Genomic DNA, 23,433 nt, shown 5'->3' with positions numbered 1-23,433 from the left:
TAGCCTGAGAGGCTGCTGCTGCTGCCTGGAGCCATACTGTCATTACCTTGTCTTACCTTACTGCAGCACCTGAGTGTGTGCTGGCCGCTTTAGCCAACATTAGTTTTGCATTTTAGAGATGTTGTGCCAGTGTGCTGTAATAAATTGCCTGCTGAGAGTAAACTTTCTCATCAGTCATAGGCCCCTCTGACCAGGCAGTGATAAATTTGTTTCATGGCTGCCTGATGTGCTCTAATTATTTCTTGTTTCCATATTTGTTGTCACAAGATCTTGAGTAACATCTATACGCACGCGCATGTACAGCATCCATACACACGGGTTCGCGCGCGCACACACGCAGTTATGTACACACTGATACACTGGGATGCTTCCGGCAGTGCCCCCTAGCGATGACAAGCTTCGCATGTGGAAGTGGGCGGGTGTTGAGCCTTGTTGTTTATGGTGCTGGTTTTCGGCGGCGGTTCACTGCGGATGTCAGCTGACCCAGCTGATCCACTGCCGCCACATACTAACTGCACCAGCTGACACGCAGAACTGTTTCTGACACTTTGATCCGCTGTTGACACTTGGTTGAGCGTTTGATTTGTCTCTTATTATAATACGAGGGGTTGATATGAGTTATTTCTTAATATCTGAGATGCTGCTCCACATGCATAATCACTGAGGACATTATGAGAAGTAGCAGACCATTTATTAACACCAGTATGTTATATCATCACAATATAACAACAGCATTAACAACATTTAACATGACATTATTGAACAGGGTGCTATGACTAAGACAAAACCAGAAAAGCTGCATAAATAAAAGAAACATAAATGGTCCATGATGATGATGAAATACAAGCCAAGTTTCTGTTAAACAGTTGACAACATTTGGACATAGAATGTGTAAGATTAATTGCAAAATACCACATGTTAACCACCACAGACTGGGCAGAAACCCAGTATTATACGAGTGTGTTTACGCATGAGAATGATAGAGATACTGAGGGGAAAAATTAGAAAATGTAGCCATAGTGAATCATGATAATATCCGAAAAACACATAACTTTGTAGAATAATTTGTGTGTGAACGTGTGTGTGACAGAGGCAGGAGTTTTTGTGTTCATTGGAAGTTGAAAGCAGTCGTTTTTACCAAAGCTCAGCAAGGGTGCTGTGGCTTGGAGAAACGCTCCCTCTGTGTTCTGTTATTTTCAGTGCTCAGACAAAATATTTTTGCATCATAAAGCGACTGAAGCTCAGCAGTCCCACGTTTCAGTCTTGTAAAGTACAATGATTGGAAACGCCTTGTTCTGGAAGTCTTTAAAGTCTTATAACCTACTGTTACACACGTTGTTTGCTTTTCCCTTATGAAACATTGCTGTTGCAGTGGATCATGTCCGCTGCTGCTCCAGTCACTATTCAGCCTAGAGAGAAAGAGAAAGAAAGAGAGGGAGGGGGAAAGACACAGAGAAACAGAGTCCATTTAATAAATGCCATTTGGACTGTGAGGTAAATCTTGGTTTTAAAATAAAAGGGGAGAAACCACAGTGCATTGTTTTTGCTGTGTTTTTAAAAGCAGAAATAGATTCGCATAAAACTCCATGAAGTAATGAATCTGTCCGCATCACCACATTTAGAACCTCACTTACAAATCCCGACAGGGCAAAAATTTTTGCCTGCTAATGGTCATAATTTATGATGTGTGGATCAACATGCGCTCATTGGGCAACAGCTTCCTGAGTGCTTAACGAGCATAAAGTCGAACACTTCCGGACATTAATTGGGCTAGCCAGCGATGGCAAAGTGCTTATAGAGGGCTTTACATTGTTAGTATGTGAATTACTCCTTATTAGTGAGGTTAGAAGCCGGGGAGAAGAAAAAGCATCAGTGACTGACCACGCTTTTTGCCTCACTGCCTGTGTTTTTAATCACGGCTGATAATGTAGAAATTTTACAGATCCCTTATAACTAATACTGAGTGATGTTGTGATGTTGAATGCTGAAGTACATCTGCAGGAATGTAAGAGACAAGCCATGGGTCCGGGGACGTAGATGGGCCCTGTTCTGCTGCAGGGGGACAGGCTGGGAATCAGGCCTTCATCAGAACAATTAATTTAATGCGTAAAATTCACAAATGAGCAAAATAACATGATAAAACTAACCTTACAGCGGCAACAACACTGATGATAATAATAATAATAATAATAATAATAATAATAATAATAATAATAATAATAATATGTTACGCAGGGTTATGCGTAATAAATACGCAACCTTTCATGCGCATTCACCGCTTCTAAGCATAAATTAAAAGAATATTTTCCACCCATTAATTAATTATTAATGGTGATTATTCATTTTCATGGTTAGTGTAGTACTAGGCTATTATTAATAATTTATAATTTACTTCCTAGACCTTTTCTGGTTCCTTCGTTCATCACTGGACATATGATCTCCTTAAGGTTCCTGGAAACGTGGACCAAACGGCTTCTGTCCTCCCTGCATCAAAAGCCGCGCATGTGATTTGCCTTACGGCCCGCAATAAAACACTAAAACTCGAGGAAAGAATGACCTTTCTAATTCTGCACACTGGCACAACCTCTGCTGCATTCCTGTCTCCCCAGTCCACATATTGGCTTGGCTCTTTCGCCTTTATTTACAACCCAAACTTTATGATCCGCCGTGTGTTTTGGACTGTGACGACCACAATAAAAGACCGTCAGTGATTCTGAAAACCAAGTCATATTAATATGATTTGAGTTTCAGTAAAGTATTGAACAGAGCTTTGAGTAAAAAACAAGCCTTTTCAATTTAATTTTATAGTTGATCTAGGTTGACGACAGTAGGAAATTATTTAATAAAAGAAAACTTCCACATTTGTTGCACATTCTGCGTTTTTTTAAATTTTGAGTTTGAAATATTAAGAACAAACCACAAGTATAAAGTCCTTCTGGTTGAAACTGTATTGTTAATTTGTATATTTTTGGAAATTAAAGTTTTACTTCTTCAAAAGTAATGGATAAAGTCATGAGGTTTAGATGAAGATTAATTTAGACACATTAAGAAACATACTCCCTGTAATATTAGAGCTTTAACAGATGTTTGTTTTATCCCGTAATTATCTGATGTCTTAACTAATGTTAAAATGAAGAAGAAAATAGATTTATATTCCGCCCCAACACTAGTAGGACTTCACAGCCTCTAACTTTTGCGCCTTATTTGCCTCAAATCTGTGCGTCGCGGATGTCACATATGGCCACGAATAAGGTGATGGGAAGCTTTTATTGCACCAGTTACTTCCTTCTCTTTGTTCGTGTCTCTTTTATGGTCTATTCAGGATTCCAAACAACAGACCAAACAGTGTTGCACGTTTAGGCTCAAAGTATTCACTCTATTGAACAAATCAATGAGGTGGACCAATAAGCTGCAGCTACAGCGACTGCGATTGAACCGATTTCTTTTTTTTTTTTAATGTATTGATTATTTTATAGGTATCTATTTTTGTCTGTTGCTATGAAAAGAAACTTAGAAATGTGACTAAGGTTCAGAGTGAATGTGTGGGGCTTTATTTAACGAGAAAAATAGGTGAAGACAAAATTCTGACAACTTAATGCGCTCTTGACAAGTTAAAAAGACTTTTTAGTTTGTGTTAATCCTAAAGACAGAGTAAGGGAAGTTGTTCATTATAATGTCAATAATTTTCAGTTTTAATTTAGACGTTTTGACATACGCTTAGATTTTGTGCTTAGACAAATGCTAAATTTTTTTGTAGAAAGTAATTTTCAAACCTATCATTTGCTGCTCAGATAATTATTGGTTCTCCTTTCCTGGTGTGTGTCATAGGAATGTCGAAAAATGATCAGAACAGGGAACAAAAAAAAAAAAAAAAAAAGACAGGAACATCTGCATAAGCGTTTTAACACTTCTTATATCAGTGTAAATTCAGCTTTAGATCGGTACACGGTGCGCGTAAAACGTAACTTTTGTTTTATGAAGTAAAGAGACGGTACCTGAGTGCACACCGGCCAAAGTTGGCCTGTGGAGGATTTAGTCTGACGTGGGCCGGAGAGGTCGCATAACTGATTAGATTTTTAAGAGGGTGGCAGGAATGATCCTCTCAGACGCAGATCTGTACTTGTCGGTCGGACCTATTGGTTCTGAAGTATTTCCCTTTTGCTTTATGCCTCCACATGCTGTGCAGTGCTTTCATTTCTGAGCCTGGTGAGATTGCTGCTCGTGTTGCAGGCTTTGCTGCAGAGATAGTTGCTGGTGAGCTGGGGAACGTCACTTGTTTTATTGCCCTCACAGAAGAGAGACCATAAACGCATTCTTACCACCTACACCCTCCCCCAGTTCACTGCAAAAGCATGGAAATTACTCACATGCCTGATAATTCATACACAATGGAAACATTAACAGTATGTAGGAAAGTGGTCGATAAAGCTGAGATAAACAATAAATGCCAATATTCATTTGAGTCTGTATACAGAGGAGACGGGTCCTGCGGGATGAGGACGTGTTGGATGTTATATGTCCGCAGCGTGGTTGTAAAATTAAAACAAAGTGAGTTTAGGATATAAACACACGCATATCAAACACAAAAGACTAGAGCACAAACAGAGAGGAAGGACAAAAGGAAACACAGGTAAGGAGGAGCTATTATTTCACATAATAGGAGTTAAAAGCTGTTTGAAAATGTTGGATTCTTTAATAAGACAGTTGATAATTGTTTCTATGTAAATTTTCCTCCTCTCCTTTTATATCATGTCTGTACTGAATGACATTGGCCACATTCTTTAACACACATCCACCTAAAAAAACCCAAACAAAACAAAGTCCTAAACATCAAGTTAAGGCTTTCTTCTACATCTAATGTGTATAGTGTGCCACACCAACTCTACGTTGTGTTTATCGGCATTTAGCACTAATGTTCAAGCTCTGAGCTAAAAGCTACAGTTTCTCCTCAACTCCTGCCTCTCAATTGGTGGAGAATGGTCAGCTGACATTGTCATATTGTCTCTCACCGAGCCAAGCCTCGGCTATAACACTCGGGTTTGTGCGTCTTAACCGGAGATTGGAAATTAATAATATTGAATCCTCAAAGTCCTCAACGTCCACTTAGAGAAAGAGAAAGTCGAGGGGGGGAAAAAAAGAAGACTTTTGGAGAAAAGGAGTGGTTGGTTGACAGAGACGGAAGGAGATTTACAGAGAAGGAGATTGAAAAGAGACCGATAAAGAAGTGGGGAGAGTTGGAGAGAGGGTTACAAGCAAGGTATGAATTCTTATTTCGCAAACCCGTCGCTCTCCTGCCATTTATCCGGTGGTCAAGATGTTTTGCCTAACGTGCCCCTAAACTCCACCACCTATGACACAGTCAGACATTTTTCGTCGTACGGTGCAGCTGTGACCCAAAATCGGATATATGCACCTTTCTACTCTCCACAAGATAATGTGGTTTTTGGGTCTGGCAGGGCACAGTATGAATATGGATCAAATGTGTTTCTTCAAGACAAGGACGTGCTCCCCAGTTGCAGACAAACAAACATGGGACTCAATACACAAAGCCACATTGCTCAAGAGTACAGTTTGGATCAAGGAAGAGCAGGAGCCCAGGACCAGAAAAGCAACATCCCGATCTACCCGTGGATGCAGCGAATGAACTCACACAGCGGTGAGTTTTACTACGACAAATAAATTAAGGAAATGGGCCAGTTTTACGATATGTCTTACCAAGAGAGTAAGTTACTTTTTATGGCCCCATAAACCATTACTGTATCCCCTCGACTTGTAGATGGGCCTTTACATGTGCAAACAAACAGCTTTCATTTTAAGAATGATATAGTAGCCATAATCAGTAGCGTGAGACAGAGGGCTTACATTAGGATGCTTTCATTATTTTAGATAATAAAACAAAGATGCCCTCTGAGATAGATCGTGTTTTACAGTTAAAATATGTTTATTTGTCTTAGTGGATTGAGATTATGATAGGAACAGTGAGGGGAAAGTTATGCTTAAGTGCCTCAAAGTATTATCAGTTTTTTATGACGCCAATATATGGCTTCGCTTTGTAAAATTAGTGACTTTACTTTGTATCCCCGCAGGAGTAGGCTACGGGACAGACAGACGCAGAGGACGTCAAATATACTCTCGTTACCAAACACTTGAGCTGGAGAAGGAGTTTCATTTCAACCGCTACCTGACGAGGCGCAGACGCATCGAAATCGCCAATGCGCTTTGTTTAACTGAGCGTCAGATCAAAATCTGGTTTCAGAACCGACGCATGAAATGGAAGAAAGAGAGCAACCTGACCTCCACGGTGACTGGAAGTGAACAGACAGGAGGCTCTCAAGAGGAGGAACGGAATGGCGCAATGGAAGAAGAAAAGGATGAGGACAAGAAGAAAGAATAGTTAAAAAAAAAAAAAAAGAAAGAAAGAAAAGAAGGAAAGAAGGAGGAGAAAAAACACCTGATGACCATGAAAACCCAACATAACTACCTAAAAAAAATTCTATATGGACCTGAGAGCGACTTCACTGCATGTTGGCTACCCCGCAGCTCTCCCACTTATATCTCATGTTGACCACAGGAGTATTGAGCCTCAGAAATCCAATTTATTTCAGCCACATATGGCACATGTGACATTGGATCGCAGCGTTTTTGTCACTGTAATGTCACACTTGTATTGTAAAAATAAAAAAGAAGTATTAATTTCTACGTTATTTCCTATGCCAGTACAAATCAGCGTATTTATCCCCCCTTCCCCACACACCCTATCCATCACTGTGAACTCTTTGATCACCTCACAAAACACCGTGTTGGTCAGACTAAACTCAGTATTGTACATCCACATTCCATGGAGTTAAAGGCAGGATCGGACGGACACTTCATCTGATCACAGTATACTCTAATACTTGAATAGTCCGCAGAAAGTGTCTTGGTAAAAAAAAACAAAAACAAAAAAACCTGAAAGTTGCACGGGAATCAATTCACTCACACAAATGCCTGTATATAATCCAAATAAAACAGTGTAATATGTAAATCCTGTGAGGACTTATGTGCATTTAGTCGCATTGATAGACGCCGCATAACAAAAATTTGCGCTTATTCCCCTCTTTTTTTGAACATTTGACACAATAGGCTTTCCTTGTGAGATAGATTTGTACACCAGTAATTATTCACTTTTGTTTGGAAGTTATGAATTCATGTTTTGTCATAATTGTGTATCATAAAATAAAATATTTGTAAAACTTTCATACTGGTCTTGGATATTTTTTGGGGGGGAGGGTGGAGGAAAATGACATTTCTTAGCATGAGTCAGAGGGGCATATAATGAAAGTCTGCGCAGAGTCAGCGCATTATTTCAAAGCTTTGCTTTCACATTTTAGCTTTTTTTTAATATCATATAAATTTTTATATTGTATTTTATTGAAGAGGAGCTTTAAATAGGAGGCAAACAAGTATGATCATATGGAAAGGGTTTGATTTATGATTTTATTGGATTATAGCCTCATATTCTCATATGTAATAGACTTTCAGCTTTAATTATAAGAGCACGGGAATTAACCACTTGTCCAATAAGTCCAATATGTATAATCACTATAACATTCCCGGCGCTCCTATATTACTAAAGCATAACCACGACGTCAATGTGCGTAAAATACTTGAGCCAACTGGATGTGTTCACCTATCACCTATTATTATTATTATTATTATTATTATTATTATTATTATTATTATTATTATTATTATTATTATTATTATTGGTTGATTGTATTGGACCGGTGGTGGGCTCACACCGCGTCGGGGCCAGAGAGCAGTGTCCACTTATGACCGTCCTGCCCCATACCAGACACCAGATGACGCTCTTGTCTTACTGTCCTGCCCTTTTTTCGCTAAAGATCCCTGCCTGGTCCTCGACAAGCAGCAGCTCAAAGTTTACCGGACACGTTTCTCCTATTCATCAATATCCCCATTGAGTATCAAAGCCAATTTATGACTGGCCAACATGTGCACGTGATCCCATACAAATACCCCATATTTGGGCAGCGCTCGTCGGATCAAGAATTAAAAAAAAAAAAGATACCAAAGCCTACTCCACCTATAAATCCTGGAATTATTTTTTTAAACAGCAGACAGCTTTGAATTTGACCAAAAGCGACTACAAAGAAAAGATATGATCAACAAAAACAAGGAAATAAGCGCACCATCCATCCAGCAGCAGCAGCCCTGTCTAGTTTAACCAGAAAAGTAGCGGGAAGAGTTAAAAATGAGCTCTTATGTTGACAGCTCCAATCTCAGGCAAACAACCGAGGCAACTTCTGCTAACACTATGTTTAGTTTCGATCTCTCTGGGCGCACGTCCAGCCGTTATGAGGGTGTTAATGTGAACGGGGTATTCACTTGTCCCGTCCCAACGACCTCTGTGGAACGGGAGGAGATGAAAACTAGCCTGCGTGGCAATACGGATACTCCTTTCCCGTCCAGACCACAGATAACCATGGTCTCCAGTAGTTCGTCCGTGGACGCAAGCGGTCTCAGCTACGGCGGCAGCACTCTGCTGGGACGAGGGGCGGACAGAGACCCGGACAGGAGCTCGAAATCCGGAGGCAACAAGAGCCAAGAGGGCGAGAGAAACGCGGAGAACACGCAAGCGGTGAAACGCAACACAAATATGAACCAACGACAGGACAGTGAGCAGCAGCCCCAGATTTATCCATGGATGACAAAACTACACATGAGCCACGGTAAAGTTTGCCTATTTTCTAAAGTGCGACTAAGATGCTTTCCCTTATTCACTCTTAACGCTGCAACACTTCTTTTCGCCCGTTCCAGTTTCCCTCTTGAGTTTTATAGGCCAAACGCAGGAAATAATAAAAACTCGCGGTCATAAATTTTATGACAAAGGCATCCATTGCTCGTAAACCTGCTCTGTTACGGTGAAGAGGTGATCTGTGGGTGATTTATGGTTGTATAATTGGATAAGAGAACGAAACTGTGATAAAACCACGAAATAATATTACCAAATCCGCTCCAAGTGTGGCTTTTTCTCTCGCTTTTGTTTATAATCTTACTTGTGTTTTAAGGTTTTACATGATCAGGCTGTGTGTCAGTGAGGGGCTTTAGCCTTAAATTGAACTCTGGGAAACACCAATGCCCTGACCCAATCATGAACTTTTCACCTCTAAAACATTTGAATAGGCATGCTCCTTCTCTGCGCTTTGGAACCACTGGTTGACTCTAGGCTGCAGATGTACAGCACACACACACACACACATACTCACACAGGCTTGTTTTTTGACATACGCAGACATCCAGGAGCACACAGCAGGGATGGCCAAAATATTTCACTAAGTCCGGGCCTGTTGCTTTACTTAGCAGGCCTGCAGGACCCAGTCTATTAATAGGGCGCTAAAACTGGAAAAGTGCATTTTCCATTTTCTAATCCCACTCCTTCTGTACGTTTTACACATGTTTTCCTCCCCACGGTTTTTAATTCTGCGCAAAGCATTATTAGGCCGAGGCCAGTGTTTACAGGGAGGCCCCCACATTATTAGATGTAGGAAAACATTTCTTAAATCATAGCCTAATGCTGTTATATATTTATGCGTAAAAGCATGAAATTGGCCTTTTTTTACGAACTGCTTTTATTTATAGGATCTAGTTAACCATCCTTATCAGCCTGCCATAAATGTTAATTACTTGAATCCACAGAAGTAATATAAGGCTAAATTAAGGTTAGATAAAGACATATTACATGAGTGTATTGAGGATAAATTAATTTGCTTGGAATGCTTGTTGTAAAGGAGAAGCTTTATCGTTCTTCAGGATCTTTTCTTTATTTTATTTATTTATTCACCAATATAATACTGATGGAAGCTAACTGATTTTAATACCACTTCAGAATCGGAGGGTAAACGATCCAGGACCAGTTACACCCGCTACCAGACTCTGGAGCTGGAGAAAGAGTTTCACTTCAACCGGTACCTGAGCCGCCGCAGGCGCGTAGAGATCGCCCACACCCTGTGTCTAAACGAGAGGCAGATCAAAATCTGGTTCCAGAACAGACGAATGAAGTGGAAGAAGGACTCAAAGATCAAAGTGAAGGAATAGAGCGCACTGATCGGGCTCCACGGTTTAGGAGCCCCACTCTGCACAGTGCTGGAGAGCCGCCTGACCTCCGGATGAACTGCTAGGAGCAATGACATCATGACACCGCTCTGTGCGCTTCATCACCAATTATGTGTCACTTGCTGCAGTTTGGGACCTAATGTATTGAATATCACTCACTTTGATCAATCGGTTTACATTTCTAAATTAATTTGCTGCCCATGCGACGATAACCTCACTTTAGTGCACGAAGAGGACAAGAGGTTGAGGGGAGCCGGGTCCTTTTACGCAGCAAAGCGTTGGCTCTGCAGTGCATGGAGAGGCTGCACAACGCTCCTATAATCCATGTTTTAATTAGGATAAGAGTAGAGGAGGCATTCTACCCAGGTCTATATCATCATCATGTGATAAAACTGTTAGTTCAACGAATCAAATAAAGACTAAAATAATCCTGCTAAACAATATTCCCACCAGTAAACACCCCCCTCTCTCTCCCTTTCACCCCCCTCCTCTCTCCCTTTTGCTTTTACATTTCTCTCTGATGTGGATGTTGCAGTGCAAACAAGTTGGTCGGATGTGTGCTGTGTCTTTGTGTGTGAAGTTCCTTGAAGGCACCACCATGTTTGTCTGTTATATCGTTGTGAATCTTAATCATTTCGTGTAATTAATTCTGCGACTGTATGTGATAGTATTGTAATGTGCAATGGAGCCATTTCTTCCCTCTGTTCAACTCGAAGGTGCCTGGTTTACAGCAGGCCTAGAATCACTGATAGATGGCTTGTTTGTTGATTGTAACCAATAAAGTCTCATCATTTCATGTGAAGAAATCTGTATCTTCTTACTGAGCGTAATTTCTGTTGTTTCTACAGCGAAGGAAATTCTAATAATAACAACAATAACAGTAGTCTACTAATAATATCAAATCAATTCTAACACTGCGGTTGAGTTTTACAACTTTAACACAAATACATTTAATTGAATTTAATTTTTTAAATATGGACAAATTGACTGCACATTTCCCTGTTGTTTTGCACTAGTCATGTTTTAAGCCTGAGCCGAAATCCTCCGAATTTCATTGACTGACAAACGCGCACTGAAGTTTAAGGCCCTCATAAAACTTTATTGCCCCCTTTTTTTTTCCCTCCGCACCACAGGCTGACTCCGTTTCCTGTTTTGTCAGGGAAGGAAAGGACACACACTAGCCCTGTGATAACATTCGGCCACAACACAACATGGATGCAAAACCTTGGTTTCCTGTGGCCGCAGCCTGACGCGCCATCCCAGCTCAGACCATATGGCGACTTAATGATATCGCTCTGCATTTTCATGGTGGCATCATTTACAGTCTGGTTAGAACAACACTATATCTGCTACTAAGAGGACATGAAATCATGCCAGTTGGTTTGGGTTGGCTGTCTTGAACTGAGCTGCAGCTTTAATAGTAGAGTAACATGACGCAGTTTATCCTAAGGTTATGGGTTAAATCCTCTATCTAAACCTCTATACTTAAAGGAAATAAAAATCAACTCACCTCTCAAACTAATAGCTTCCTATAACTTCCTTGTGGGATAGAGAACTGGTCAGAGCAGCGTCCACTTTCTCTGCGCTCTGTTAGGCCTAACCTATACGTGGACAATGTATTGAATCCCTTTTTGTATGTCTTTCTTTTAGGGTATTTTAAAGTTTACAAGGTTACATATGCCAATTGCCCCAAGCAGGGCCTGTGAATGGTGCATAGGAAGCACGTGGTGCCATTTAAGTGGGTTTTATGGCCTGGAAGAGCTGACAAACCTTCGATATATACACATCATATATAATCTTAACTGTCCGGAATCGCAGCTGCTGGCTTCCCCTTATCTGAGGAAGAAAGGGCTTTGTGGCAGTGAGGATGCAGTACCTTTCTCCGGACTCTGTAGTCGGGCGGTGCGGAGGACTGGGAGCTGCTGCAGTAAGTTGCTCTTTAACTTTGCCTACAGGCCTGCGACTGCTGCCTTATTTCACCGAGAGCCGACAAATAGGGATGTTTGTGTTTTATGCAACTGTAGATTTTATGCATAGGCACCAAAATGCATGAATAGCAATATGATTAATTCTGCGATTTAGAGTTTTAATGCACACGAGGCTGCTTTTGTTCATTTTTGCAAAAAAAAAAAAAAAAGGAATAATTTATAGAAATGCTTGTTTTGAGGGATAAAGTATTGCACATTTAATTCGACAGAAATATGTTTATAGCCTATATATGGAAATATCGGTTATAGATTAGGTTTTAAAGCTTGGTTAAATTAGGCTAAAGAATGTCTGTATTTGTAATAAGAAGATTTAAAGAAAAATAGTCTTTTAAAGCTGAAAACGCATTTATTATCGGTTCGTTTCAACAGTTTGCGTTAGGTGTTGATTCTCAGCAAAAAAAGAGAGAAATGTTTGATAAAAAAGAAAAGGCGAATGGGAGGAAAATGAAAAGTCAGAACTAGCAAAAATCATCTTCCTCCTTATATTTACCCCACCCTCACACACTCACTGTCATACTCTCACACACAAACACACACAGATTCCTTCTCTGTGTTGCATTCATACACGTACATTTGCTTTTAGAGGATTAAAAATGTTCTATTTCTGCAGAATATGACATAGTTGATCATATGACTCGTATCCGCATGTGCTGGGAATTAAAATGTGACTTGTTTAATGCGTTGGAATAAAAATATTGTATTATAGCTTTTATATATCTATATTAAAAAAATCTCTATACGTTCATTAAAAGCTGTGTAATGTAAAGCCGTATGGTTAAAATGCTGCATATGTGTTTCACCTTGACATAAGGTTAGTGTTTGTGCTCATGAGCTGCAGTTCCTGTTGTTTTGGGGTCATGTAGGGGCCAAGGGACAGGTTTCATTCAAAGTCACTTTGTGGTGTAATTATGGCATCACTCAAGCTGTGCCCTGCAAAAAAAAAAAAAAAAAGCACAATCTGGAAGTGAAATGAAGGCATAACTGTTCTTGAATGTTCTAGTAAACGCACCTTTCGTGAATTATAAAGGACTGTTTGTTTTGTCTTTGTGACTTAGCGGTGACCTTTCCGTCTTAGTGCAGACATTACAGACCTGATCAATCTGCAAACTGATGAGCTGTTGTGATCTTACAAGCCCGATAAATTTGTGTTTCTCCATAGGACACAGCATTTAATTGACCGTATTTCTTAAAAAAAAAGCAATTCAGCCAACAAATTCTGCTCTTTTCTTAATCAATGTGTAGAACTGAAAATGGCTCATTTTTGATATTAACTCGTGTTTGGCTCCGTTTAGCTCGACTGGCAGAGAAAATGTGCAGCAGCAAACAGCATCAGGAGCTACTGAAGGAAGAATGTGATAAAAATAGACAAGTTTTATTCATTTATTTATTAGATTTCCATGCTGTCAGCAGGCCTGCGTGGGTATCTGCGCAGAAATGCATTTATGGCTGAACATTGATTACATTAACGCTCCTTCATGTCTGTTTCCCTGTGAGATGCCGAGCACTTTTCACCTTGTGATTCTGTGAGACTTTACTCTTTCCTTCAGTGTGCAGGTTTTTCTTTCAGGTGTGCACACAGATCAATGATGCACCTCCAATAGGGGGCACTGTGTGACACTCCTACACTGTGTGGGCAGTGTGTTCATGTGCCAGGCCACCGACTATTGTCTGTTCATACGAGGATTCACTGTCATTTTTTTTGCAATATTTTAAATTATTACAAAAAAAAAAAAAAATCATCTATAAAAATCTAACAAAATAAATTGTAGCACCTCTACAGAAGTTGCAAAGTGTTTATTCTAATGAAAATTATTCAACCCTCGTGACTTTTCAGTTGTTGCTTCTTGAAGGAGCTTAAATCAAAGATATTTAATGAAACTGCTCTGCAAAAAATAATCTACTTTTACTGCTACAGTAAAAGTGAAGCAGTGCAAACATCCGCTTTCACTGCCATGTTCTGCTGTTGTATTCCTTTCTTTGACCTGTGGAACTGACACTGTCATTATTCAATCCACAGAGGTCATATCCGGGTGAACACAGACTTCCCTTTGTCTGAGTCCAAATAAGAACCATAAAGTCTCATTACATAGTTTTTTTGGAAACAGACAGAATTTATTTACAATGTGAAGACAAAGTCGTGATTTTTTTATTGACTGTTTGCCATAACTCAGCCGTACTGAAGTCTGGGGGATTTCTATTCATAGAACATTTGCCCAAGGAAATACCAAAATGCCTGTAAATTTACTTTTACTGTCTGAAAATGACCCGCCCTAAATTTCTGTCCTCGGTCCCAGTTCTGCAGGAGCCCACACATGTCAACGCTTTTCTAGGGCAGCTTTCCTTCAAGTGGGGCTAGATACCAGAGCAGATCAGGGGGGACAGGCTGAAGGATCATCTAGATTAAAATAATAACTCGGCGTGTGAAAACCATTCCTTTTTTTGCATCTGAAAACTGCAAAATTAACTGTGTAAAACCCATTAAAAGGGGATTCAGAATGAAATATGTAGGCCCACTTATGGATTTCCGAAGCTTTGATATAATTTATAATGCTTGTTCTTAAATCTTTTATTTTTATTTATTAGTTTTGTTTTTTTTTTGGTACTGTAGCTCTGTTAAATTAAACAAAACGAAATATGCACATTGCGTCCGGTTGTTTCCTCGTGATGCGTTAGATTGCAGATGTTTTTCAAGTATTTAGAGTTGATTCTGCACTAAATTAATATTTACTTAAAGGAAAAAATTATATAAACACCTAAATAATTTTCTCATCATTTTTAAGCGTTGTAATTTCCTAAACTCACTACAACAAATATTTTTTTGTGTGTGTTAAAATTGGAATAGTTTTGGATCAGTCATTTTTATTTTATTTTTTAGTTTAGTTTTGTTTTTTTTTCTAATTTTCGTTTTCTTTGCTTTTTTTTCCAGACGGTTCATCGGGTCAAAATGAGTGGGACTGTGGATTTATCAGTAAGTGTTACCCCCTCGCCCCACGCTTTGCCACCTGGCTTTAGTCAAGAGATCTGACACTTTGTGCAGCTTCTTTATTTGGCTTTAGGCAAACAGCTGGCTGCGCTGACATCCACAATATTTATGCCTCAACCTTTAACGGAATTTGGCCAGTGATAACTGTTTTTGCACATTTTTGGACACTGGAAAAGCGTTTTAAAAATACATATTTTTCCCAAAATATTAAACCTTAGACGCGTTTTTTTCAAAAATATTAACGTTTTTTCCCAAATTTTAGATGCTTAAATAAAAAAAAGTACCGCCTGGGTAGGACTTCCCGTCACCCTGCAGAGTCTGTGGCTGTGTTAAAAGTCCGAAAAGTTGCGCTGTTGCTGCACAGGTGAACTGAATTTAACACTGTAACTACTGGCTTTAATGAACCGCAGGATTGCTGTAATGAACTGCAAACCAACCAATGGTTTCTGTGGGGCATCTAGTATCTTAAGCCTCTTTTGCTCCTCTGGCTGCACTTTTTACAGGGTACTCATATCCAACTGGTCTCCAGCCTGCCTGCACTTCATTAAAACTTTTTATTGTAACTGGACTGTGCAGCTTACCGTTATTACACCTGGGGAGAGTAAACGTGTAAAGGCTATTAGGTTAAGGGTTTGATTAAAAGCGCTTTATATAACCCTTTGCATCAGGGAACGGGGGATTGTTGCACTGTCTGCATCCAGGTCAGGTGCTGCTGTTTCTGTTCCTGTTCCTGCTGCTGGTACTGCTGCTGCTTCTGGGGCCACCAAATTAAAAACAGCCATGCATGAACAGAACAACTATCGCCTACTTTTACGCACGGATTTTGTTTACATATGTACATTTGTGCGCACGTTTGTATGACTATTATTTTGCAGCGGAAAGGGAAAGCTTAACTATTTCTCAAATGAACAAATGAAACATCAAATTAGTGCGCCTGAGGGCCTCATTTTTTGTACTTCTACATTATAACTAGTTATTGAACTAGGTGCACGATCTGAAAGCCATTTGTGGGGAGAAAGAATTCATTGCTGTCTCTCCATCAATAATCCTTGGCAGTGAACTATTGGAACCAGTCAAACGCGAGGGGTGAAACGCGGGTCAGGCTGTCTAACTAATATTAAAATGCGTCCGCCAGAGCGCACGGGGCGAGTGGGAGTATGGGTGTGTGTGTGCTGCTCTGACAGACTGGTTGGGTGCACAACAAACAGCATATATTTAGAGGAGAATATGACAAAGCCAAAAAGAAAAGGAGCCACATTCCTGCTACTGTTTCCTCGTTAGTTCTCAGTTGTTGGCATTGTTTGCTTTAAAAAAAAAAAAAAAATCTATGAAATTGATACGAGCGAAGAAATATGTAGATTGAGATGTTTTTTGACAGTGTTTGAAGACCCCTGTGCATTGCCACTGTAATCAATTCCATTGATTCACAATTTGAGCATGTTTGCTGTTTTTAATAACCCCCTCGAAACAGGTCACATGTCTGATATTGCATTTTTCATCTGAGGCTTTTCTCATTAGCTTCCAGAGTGGCAGGAAGAAAGGTTACCGAGCGGTCAGTATGGTAATAGCAAGCAGAAGAAATGGTTGGGAACAATAGAAACTTATTTTTCATCTGCGCTGTCACGCCGTCCCTTTGTATGCGCCGTGTTTGTGACTGAATATTCATATAAGAGCTACCTCAAAGGCAGAGGTTGCATGTTGAGAAGGAGAGCCTCCATCTCCTTTGTGCATGCATGGCTGCAGGATTTGGACGAGCAGAATATTTTTGGGGTGGTGAAGTGGCTTTAAAGTAGCGTTTTCTCTCTTCTGATTGCTAAGGGAAGAGCTGAAATCATTTATCTTGGAGGTCTCAGGAGTCCTCAAAGGCAGCATCTGCTTTGGCGCACGCTTTGTTTCTACTTTTTTTTTTTTTGCAGCTTTAACGTTTTATTATCCTCCCTTGCAAAAGCATGCCAGTCAAATTCGAACAACCCGTTTTGCATATATGTTTGCTGAGAGATCACCTGCGTTGTTTGTCACGTTAAACACGTTAGTTGTCTATATGTACCCTGTAGAACCGAATTTGTGTGAAGTATAAACAGTCGCAAATGCGTCTCTACAGGAATACATGGGCAACTGAAATACCACGCCAGCCAATGGACTCTCCTGCTTCTTCTGCTGTTCTTCACCTCCCTTTTGGCTCCAACGTTTTCCTGCTATTTCACACCCGTCCATCAGTGATATACACATATAGCTCTCACGCAGCCACTAGCAATGCAATAACATTGTCACAAAGTGTATTCATAGTCCAGACAGCCATAGACTGGGTAGGTCCAGGCCACAGAGAGCAAAGCCATGTGTGCAGTGTGCGGCTACTCCTGTGTCAGACCCTGTAAAACACGTTAGGAACAAGGGGTCGTTTTAAAGTGACTGATTTACGGCTTTTATTGCTCTATAAAACGCCTCTAACATCCTCGCTAAGGGTAATAGAAATGTCGTGCGCATTCTGTACAAACAGGACAGGCGGAAATATGCCGTTTCAAGTCGATTTTTAACCATTTTATGAAATGATTGCTTTGGAAACTGATCCCTGTTTTACTTTGTAATTTAGCACCAGATTTCTCTAAGATGAATGTGAGAATGTGCAAAAGGCAGATATTACTTTCATTATTATTATTATTATTATTATTATTATTATTATTATTATTATTATTATTATTATTATTATTATTATTGTTATTATTTTCTACCTGGAGTTTTGGCTGTTGTTGCTACACATCTGGATGCATAGCAGTAAAGAAGAACCTCTGCTGGAACCAGTCAGAGAAAAAAAAAGGAGTTAACCTCTGAATGCAGATAAGGCTGGACAGCTTACAACTCATGACAACTTAAGCAGCCTGGCAGTATCACTTTACCATACAAAAGCAGACTTCCAGGAACGTGGCTGATGGTCAGTGCCTCAGCCATGATTAGCATGTGACATTCCACATGGCAGCTCCACTGTCACCCTTTTATGGTATTCTTATCATTTCATTCTACTTCTTGGTGATACATATAGAATATAGAATGCAAAGTGCAGCCCAGGTATGCAGAATACAGCTTTAGTTTGGACATGATTTGCTTTTCTTCTGTATATTCAGTAACATTTGTCCTTTTGGAAGTCAGGGTGAAGACTTCCTTTCTGCATTTTCTTTTCTAAATAAAATGATTGGAAGTGCATTGTGATGATGCTTCCTCCTCTGGTGTTCACAGAAAGAAAGTGTACACAAACAGATTTATGTTGAAGCCATAATAAAGGCCACAACATGCACTAACCTTTAAAAGTACAAGGCAAGGGTTTTTCTTTTTCTTTTTTTTCTTTTTTTTTTTAAGGATAATAGATACCAAGGAAGAAGAGTAGAAGACAGATAAATAGAAGAATAGGCGACTCTGGACTTTAACATATTTGGTATTTATTGTTTTGGATGTTTCATCTGTAATTTAGCAGCATAGACAGTCTATTAAAGCTTATTATTTTAGAGGTTTCTTCTGTAATATAGCAGCATAGACAGTCTGTTAAAGCTTATTATTTGGGATGCTTCTTCTGTAATATAGCAGCATAGACAGTCTATTAAAGCTTATTATTTTGGAGGTTTCTTCTGTAATATAGCAGCATAGACAGTCTATTAAAGCTTATTATTTTGGAGGTTTCTTCTGTTATATAGCAGCATAGACAGTCTGTTAAAGCTTATTATTTGGGATGCTTCTTCTGTAATATAGCAGCATAGACAGTCTGTTTAAGTTTATTATTTGGGATGTTTCTTCTGTAACATAGCAACATAAACAGTATTAAAGCTTATTATTTTGGATGTTTCTTCTATAACATAGCAGCATAGACAGTCTATTAAAGTTTATTATTTTGGATGTTTCTTCTGTAATATAGCAGCATAGACAGTCTATTAAAGTTTATTATTGTCTAAAGTCAATATGCTTGACCAGGACAACTAAATTTACCATAAATCCCCGCTGACACAAGTCCTGTCCACTGTCTTATCACACTCTGCTGCTGCTTTTCCACTGATCTCTTGCTCCCTGGCCTCATAATGGTGCAGATCCTCTGCAGACTGGTCTTTGATATAATGCATTACTCTACACAGTTGTCATGTTTGTCTATATCAGCAGCTCATGTGCAGGCATGTGTTACATCCTGGCCTTTTCACTGTTTTTGCACTAAATATCTCTTCTTACCTCATGTTCTATATTAAACAGCACAAGTCACTGTTGTTATCAGATATTATAACACATTATTTATGTAACACTCCTCCAAAGCATGACTACAAAGTGCTTTACATGGGAAGGAATGCAGAGGAAGAAAAACATGTGCATCATAAGAATTATGATAGAAAGAGAGGAAAATACATAAATAAGAGTAATAAAACAGCAATGAAATCAAAGCCAGGCCAGATTAACATGGCAATAAAACCCAAAATAACAACCAAAAAACAATAGCAATAAAACCAAATTTAGACAAGTTGTCCTCCAGCAAGTTTGTTTTTGTATAAGCCGCTTTGCTTTACATGCAAAGCAGCTTCTAAAGGTATTAACCTCTGAGCTTTATTCCTGAATCCTCATTTGAATCAGTCCCACGCATTTGGTTTTCTTTACCAACTGTCAATAAAAGGTAAAGGCCATAAAAAAAAGCCCCAACTTAAAATAAACAAACACTGTGTTATTTTAATAGAGCTGTTATTAGAGCTCAACTCTGCCTGTCTGCTCCACACCATCACTTCAACTATAAAGCTGATTTACAACCACAGTTACAAGTTTGTGCAGAACACCTTAGCAATCCAGTCTGCTCTGACATGAAGCCTCAAAATAAACCCACTGTGATGATTTTAATAATATCACATCACACAACTGATGCAGCTCTGATCCTATATTGTGTTAATGGAGCACAATCTGTTTCACACTTGAAATACTGTTGGTAAAGACTGTGCATTCATTAATTAGTAGATAACCTTTCTATAAGGCGTGCACGCTTACAAAATGATTGGTTTGCTATTGTTGCATCTTATCCTTGGCGAATCACCTATTGTCCCTTTGAATAATTGAGTCCATAGGATTTTGCCTGTTTTGTTTTTTCCTTGGTCAGCAACTAGCTACTAGTTTTGTCCCCAAGATCAATTGCTTTGGTAACACAACCAGAGAGAGAGAGAGAAAGGAGGGAGAGAAAGGAGAGAGAAAGGAGAGAGAGAAAGAGAGAGAGAGGGAGATTTGTGCCCACAATGGCGACTGTAGGTATGCTAAATACCTCTGGTTCCTTATCCGGGAACTACCTCTTACTCTGCTATTGGGCCACTGGGTCACGTGGTAAAAGTAACTTTACAGGGCTGCTCGCAAGTAGGAGGGCTTTATGGAGCAGAAAAACGACAAAGCTAGAAAAATTATTTTCCACTCCAGAAATTAATGATCATGAGCTCGTATTTGATGGAGTCTAACTACATTGATCCGAAATTTCCTCCATGCGAGGAATATTCGCAAAATAACTACATCCCTGAGCATAGTCCAGAATATTACAGCCGCGCAAGGGACTCTGGCTACCAGCATCACCATCAGGAGTTATATCCTCCGCGGGCGAGCTACCAAGAGCGCCAGTATAACTGTGCAAGCATCCCTGAACCTGACACGCCAAGGGGACATGGAATACCCCATTCTGCGCACCTGCTGACAGGAAAAGGGCAACCTGCTTCATGTGAAACCCCACAGTTGTCCATGTCCCCTGCCACCCCACCGGCCGCAACGTCCGCCTGCAACCAAGCTACCCCGGAGCATCCAAACAGCACAGCCTCCTCCAAGCAGCCCGTGGTGTACCCATGGATGAAGAAAATTCACGTCAGCACTGGTAGGCAACTTGTGTGTTCATGTTCCCTGCACTCCTCATGCTCCTCTCTCCCTTTCCCTCCCTTTATCTGTGCCTCTGACTCCCATCTCGTTGCCAGCCCCTGCTCCGATAGCAGGGAAGCCTTTGAAATGGCACAATTGAGGCGGATTTACGACTCGGCATTGGTAATTACACCCACCATAAATTTTATAGCCGAGGTATACTCAGGGCAGCCGTATCACCATGTGGCTTCTGCTGTTATGTATTGCGCGATAGAGAGAGGGGGAGAAATGAATAAGAAAAAAAATAGAGCTTTGTAATCTTGCATTAATAATTTAGCTGATAGTTGGATGTGAGTGTCCTCTCATTACGATGAGAACTTCTTAACTTCCCATTTAAATTTCTCAAACAGCTAAACATTCATATCCAATAAATCTTTCTGCACATATCTCAGTTGAGGCCATTCTTGTTTACCCCTCCTTTCCTCCCTTCTCTGTCTCCCTTTCTCTCCCACTTCTCCTTTTTCCAGTGAACTCGGGTTACAATGGGACGGAGCCCAAGCGGTCTAGGACAGCATACACCCGCCAGCAAGTCTTAGAATTGGAGAAGGAATTCCACTATAACCGATATTTAACTCGGCGGAGGCGCATCGAGATCGCCCACACCCTGGTTCTCTCCGAGCGACAGATTAAAATCTGGTTTCAAAACCGCAGAATGAAATGGAAAAAGGATCACAGGCTCCCGAACACCAAAGTGAGATCTTCGTCCTCCTCGTCCGGGTCCAACACAGGCTCTGCAGCCGGCGCTGTAGCCGCTGCCTCGGCCACTAACACTGGGGCCCCCGATGAACTCACCGGAGCACAGCATGGCGAGGATATTACCAGGTTATAAACCACGAACCGAGATTGGGGGTAGAAAAAGAACTGGTTATTTATAGAACAATTATATATTTTGTTTTCGTAGCTATCTTGTGCGGTTTCCTTTAAGTCCAAAGTTATATAAAATGCATGTTATATAGCATGGATTACTGCGAATACCGATGAATTATTTTTACGTGACACAGGGTTTAATTTATTTGAAGCTCAATTAAAATGATGTTTTTTATTAAAAATGTTTTGAATGAAGGAAAAAAAAAGTAGAAAAAATATACATTTTATCAAAATGTTATTGTGGGCCATTCTTTTGCCCTGCTGCCCAAGGTGAAATGCACAATCTATTTATTTCAAACAACACTGGAAGGAAATCAATATAATAATAGTTATTTTTGGTATAAAAAAGCTGGAACACACCATTGATCTTGAACTTGTATGTTTAGGATAATAACAATGTGTGAATTACCTCGTGTATTTCAGAAACAGGCTTTTGATTTCTATTTAGTTTTGTGGTGTTGATGTTGTGTTTAGACCGTTAAAAAGCAGATTATTGTGAAATGCAATAAACGGAGTTTAGTGTACTTGTGCTAATCATATTGGTCAATAAAACAGTGAGTGTCTACTAGTTTTAAATACGTTTGGTCGAACTTTATTCTAGGCAAGATGAGGTCTGCTATTGTTTGGGCTTTTTTTTTCTGGATGGATTTACCTGAACACTGTACAGATTTGTGAATATTTGAACATTTCATGGAGGAAACAAGAATCACTGTGTCTTCAAACTGTGTTTATCAACCCTGCAGCTTTTACTCCTGCGTTAAATTAGCAATGTGTACAGAAATCTGCCCAGATAAAGCAGGTAGTCCTCTGTGTGTGTGTGTGTGTGTGTGTGTGTGTGTGTGTGTGTGTGTGTGTGTGTGTGTGTGTGTGTGTTTATGTATATGCGTGAATGAGAGCGTGTGCGTTAGCTACTAATGGACTGAAGTTATTTCTAAAATCTGAAAATGAAATAGTTTGCGCTGTGCATTATGTGCAACCTCATCAGTCTGAAGGGCATTCAATTACCGATAGAGACAAGCCACTGAGGCCCTCCACTCCACTCCAGTCCACTCCACACTGCACTGCCTGAGCCAGTGCCACGAAGGAAGCTCACTGCTGCCTTCAGTCTGACTTGAACACGAAGCTGCATGCGATTAATTTAGAGGATATTTGCAATGTGTTAGAGATTCTACATTGTTGTGAAAACATTCTTATTGATTTTGTAACCTAAGTAGTTGCTGCTTTTTCTATAGTAAACAACTGCGCCGCGACTGAATTTTCAAATGTAAAGAAATAAAAAAAAATATACAATAAAAATTACAAATCAAATAAAGTCGTGAATTGCAGATAGATTGGAGCTGGTGCGTCATTTTCGTTCCACATGTCGGTGAGGGTGCAGTGGACTGGCCTTTGTTGTCAGTGCCCTGGCCTGAAGGTGCAGTGCTGCATGCTGATGTTGTCTTGTATGTTCACTATTTGACTTGTGCTTGTGTAAACACTTTGTCACGTTCACCTGCTGTCTCCCTCGTGGGCAGTTTGCCTCCAGTGTTCAGCAGCGGCTCGCGAGAACACACAAAAAAACTACAATTTCAAAAAACGGCG

General features: G+C 40.0%; 3 protein-coding genes across 3 annotated transcripts; all 3 read left to right on the top strand.

The window, feature by feature from the left end:
- The first annotated feature begins 5,259 nt into the window (after positions 1-5,259).
- On the top strand, positions 5,260-6,394 carry hoxc6a (homeobox C6a). Its single transcript, XM_030139321.1, has 2 exons — positions 5,260-5,656; positions 6,087-6,394. Exons 1-2 carry the CDS (start codon positions 5,260-5,262, stop codon positions 6,392-6,394), a joined length of 705 nt encoding a protein of 234 aa, XP_029995181.1.
- A 1,735-nt stretch (positions 6,395-8,129) lies between these two features.
- On the top strand, positions 8,130-10,152 carry hoxc5a (homeobox C5a). The gene is made up of 2 exons (XM_030139353.1): positions 8,130-8,729; positions 9,887-10,152. Exons 1-2 carry the CDS (start codon positions 8,252-8,254, stop codon positions 10,093-10,095), a joined length of 687 nt encoding a protein of 228 aa, XP_029995213.1. The 5' UTR covers positions 8,130-8,251; the 3' UTR covers positions 10,096-10,152.
- Positions 10,153-20,417: 10,265 nt separating this feature from the next.
- Positions 20,418-21,966, top strand: hoxc4a (homeobox C4a). Its single transcript, XM_030139230.1, has 2 exons — positions 20,418-20,944; positions 21,453-21,966. The coding sequence occupies exons 1-2, from the start codon at positions 20,509-20,511 to the stop codon at positions 21,812-21,814; spliced, it is 798 nt and encodes a 265-aa protein (XP_029995090.1). The 5' UTR covers positions 20,418-20,508; the 3' UTR covers positions 21,815-21,966.
- The last annotated feature ends 1,467 nt before the right edge of the window (positions 21,967-23,433 follow it).

Source organism: Sphaeramia orbicularis, chromosome 7 (genome assembly GCF_902148855.1).
Source record: "Sphaeramia orbicularis chromosome 7, fSphaOr1.1, whole genome shotgun sequence".
NCBI classification, from domain to species: Eukaryota; Metazoa; Chordata; class Actinopteri; order Kurtiformes; family Apogonidae; genus Sphaeramia; species Sphaeramia orbicularis.
This window is presented reverse-complemented; position numbering and strand designations above follow the sequence as displayed.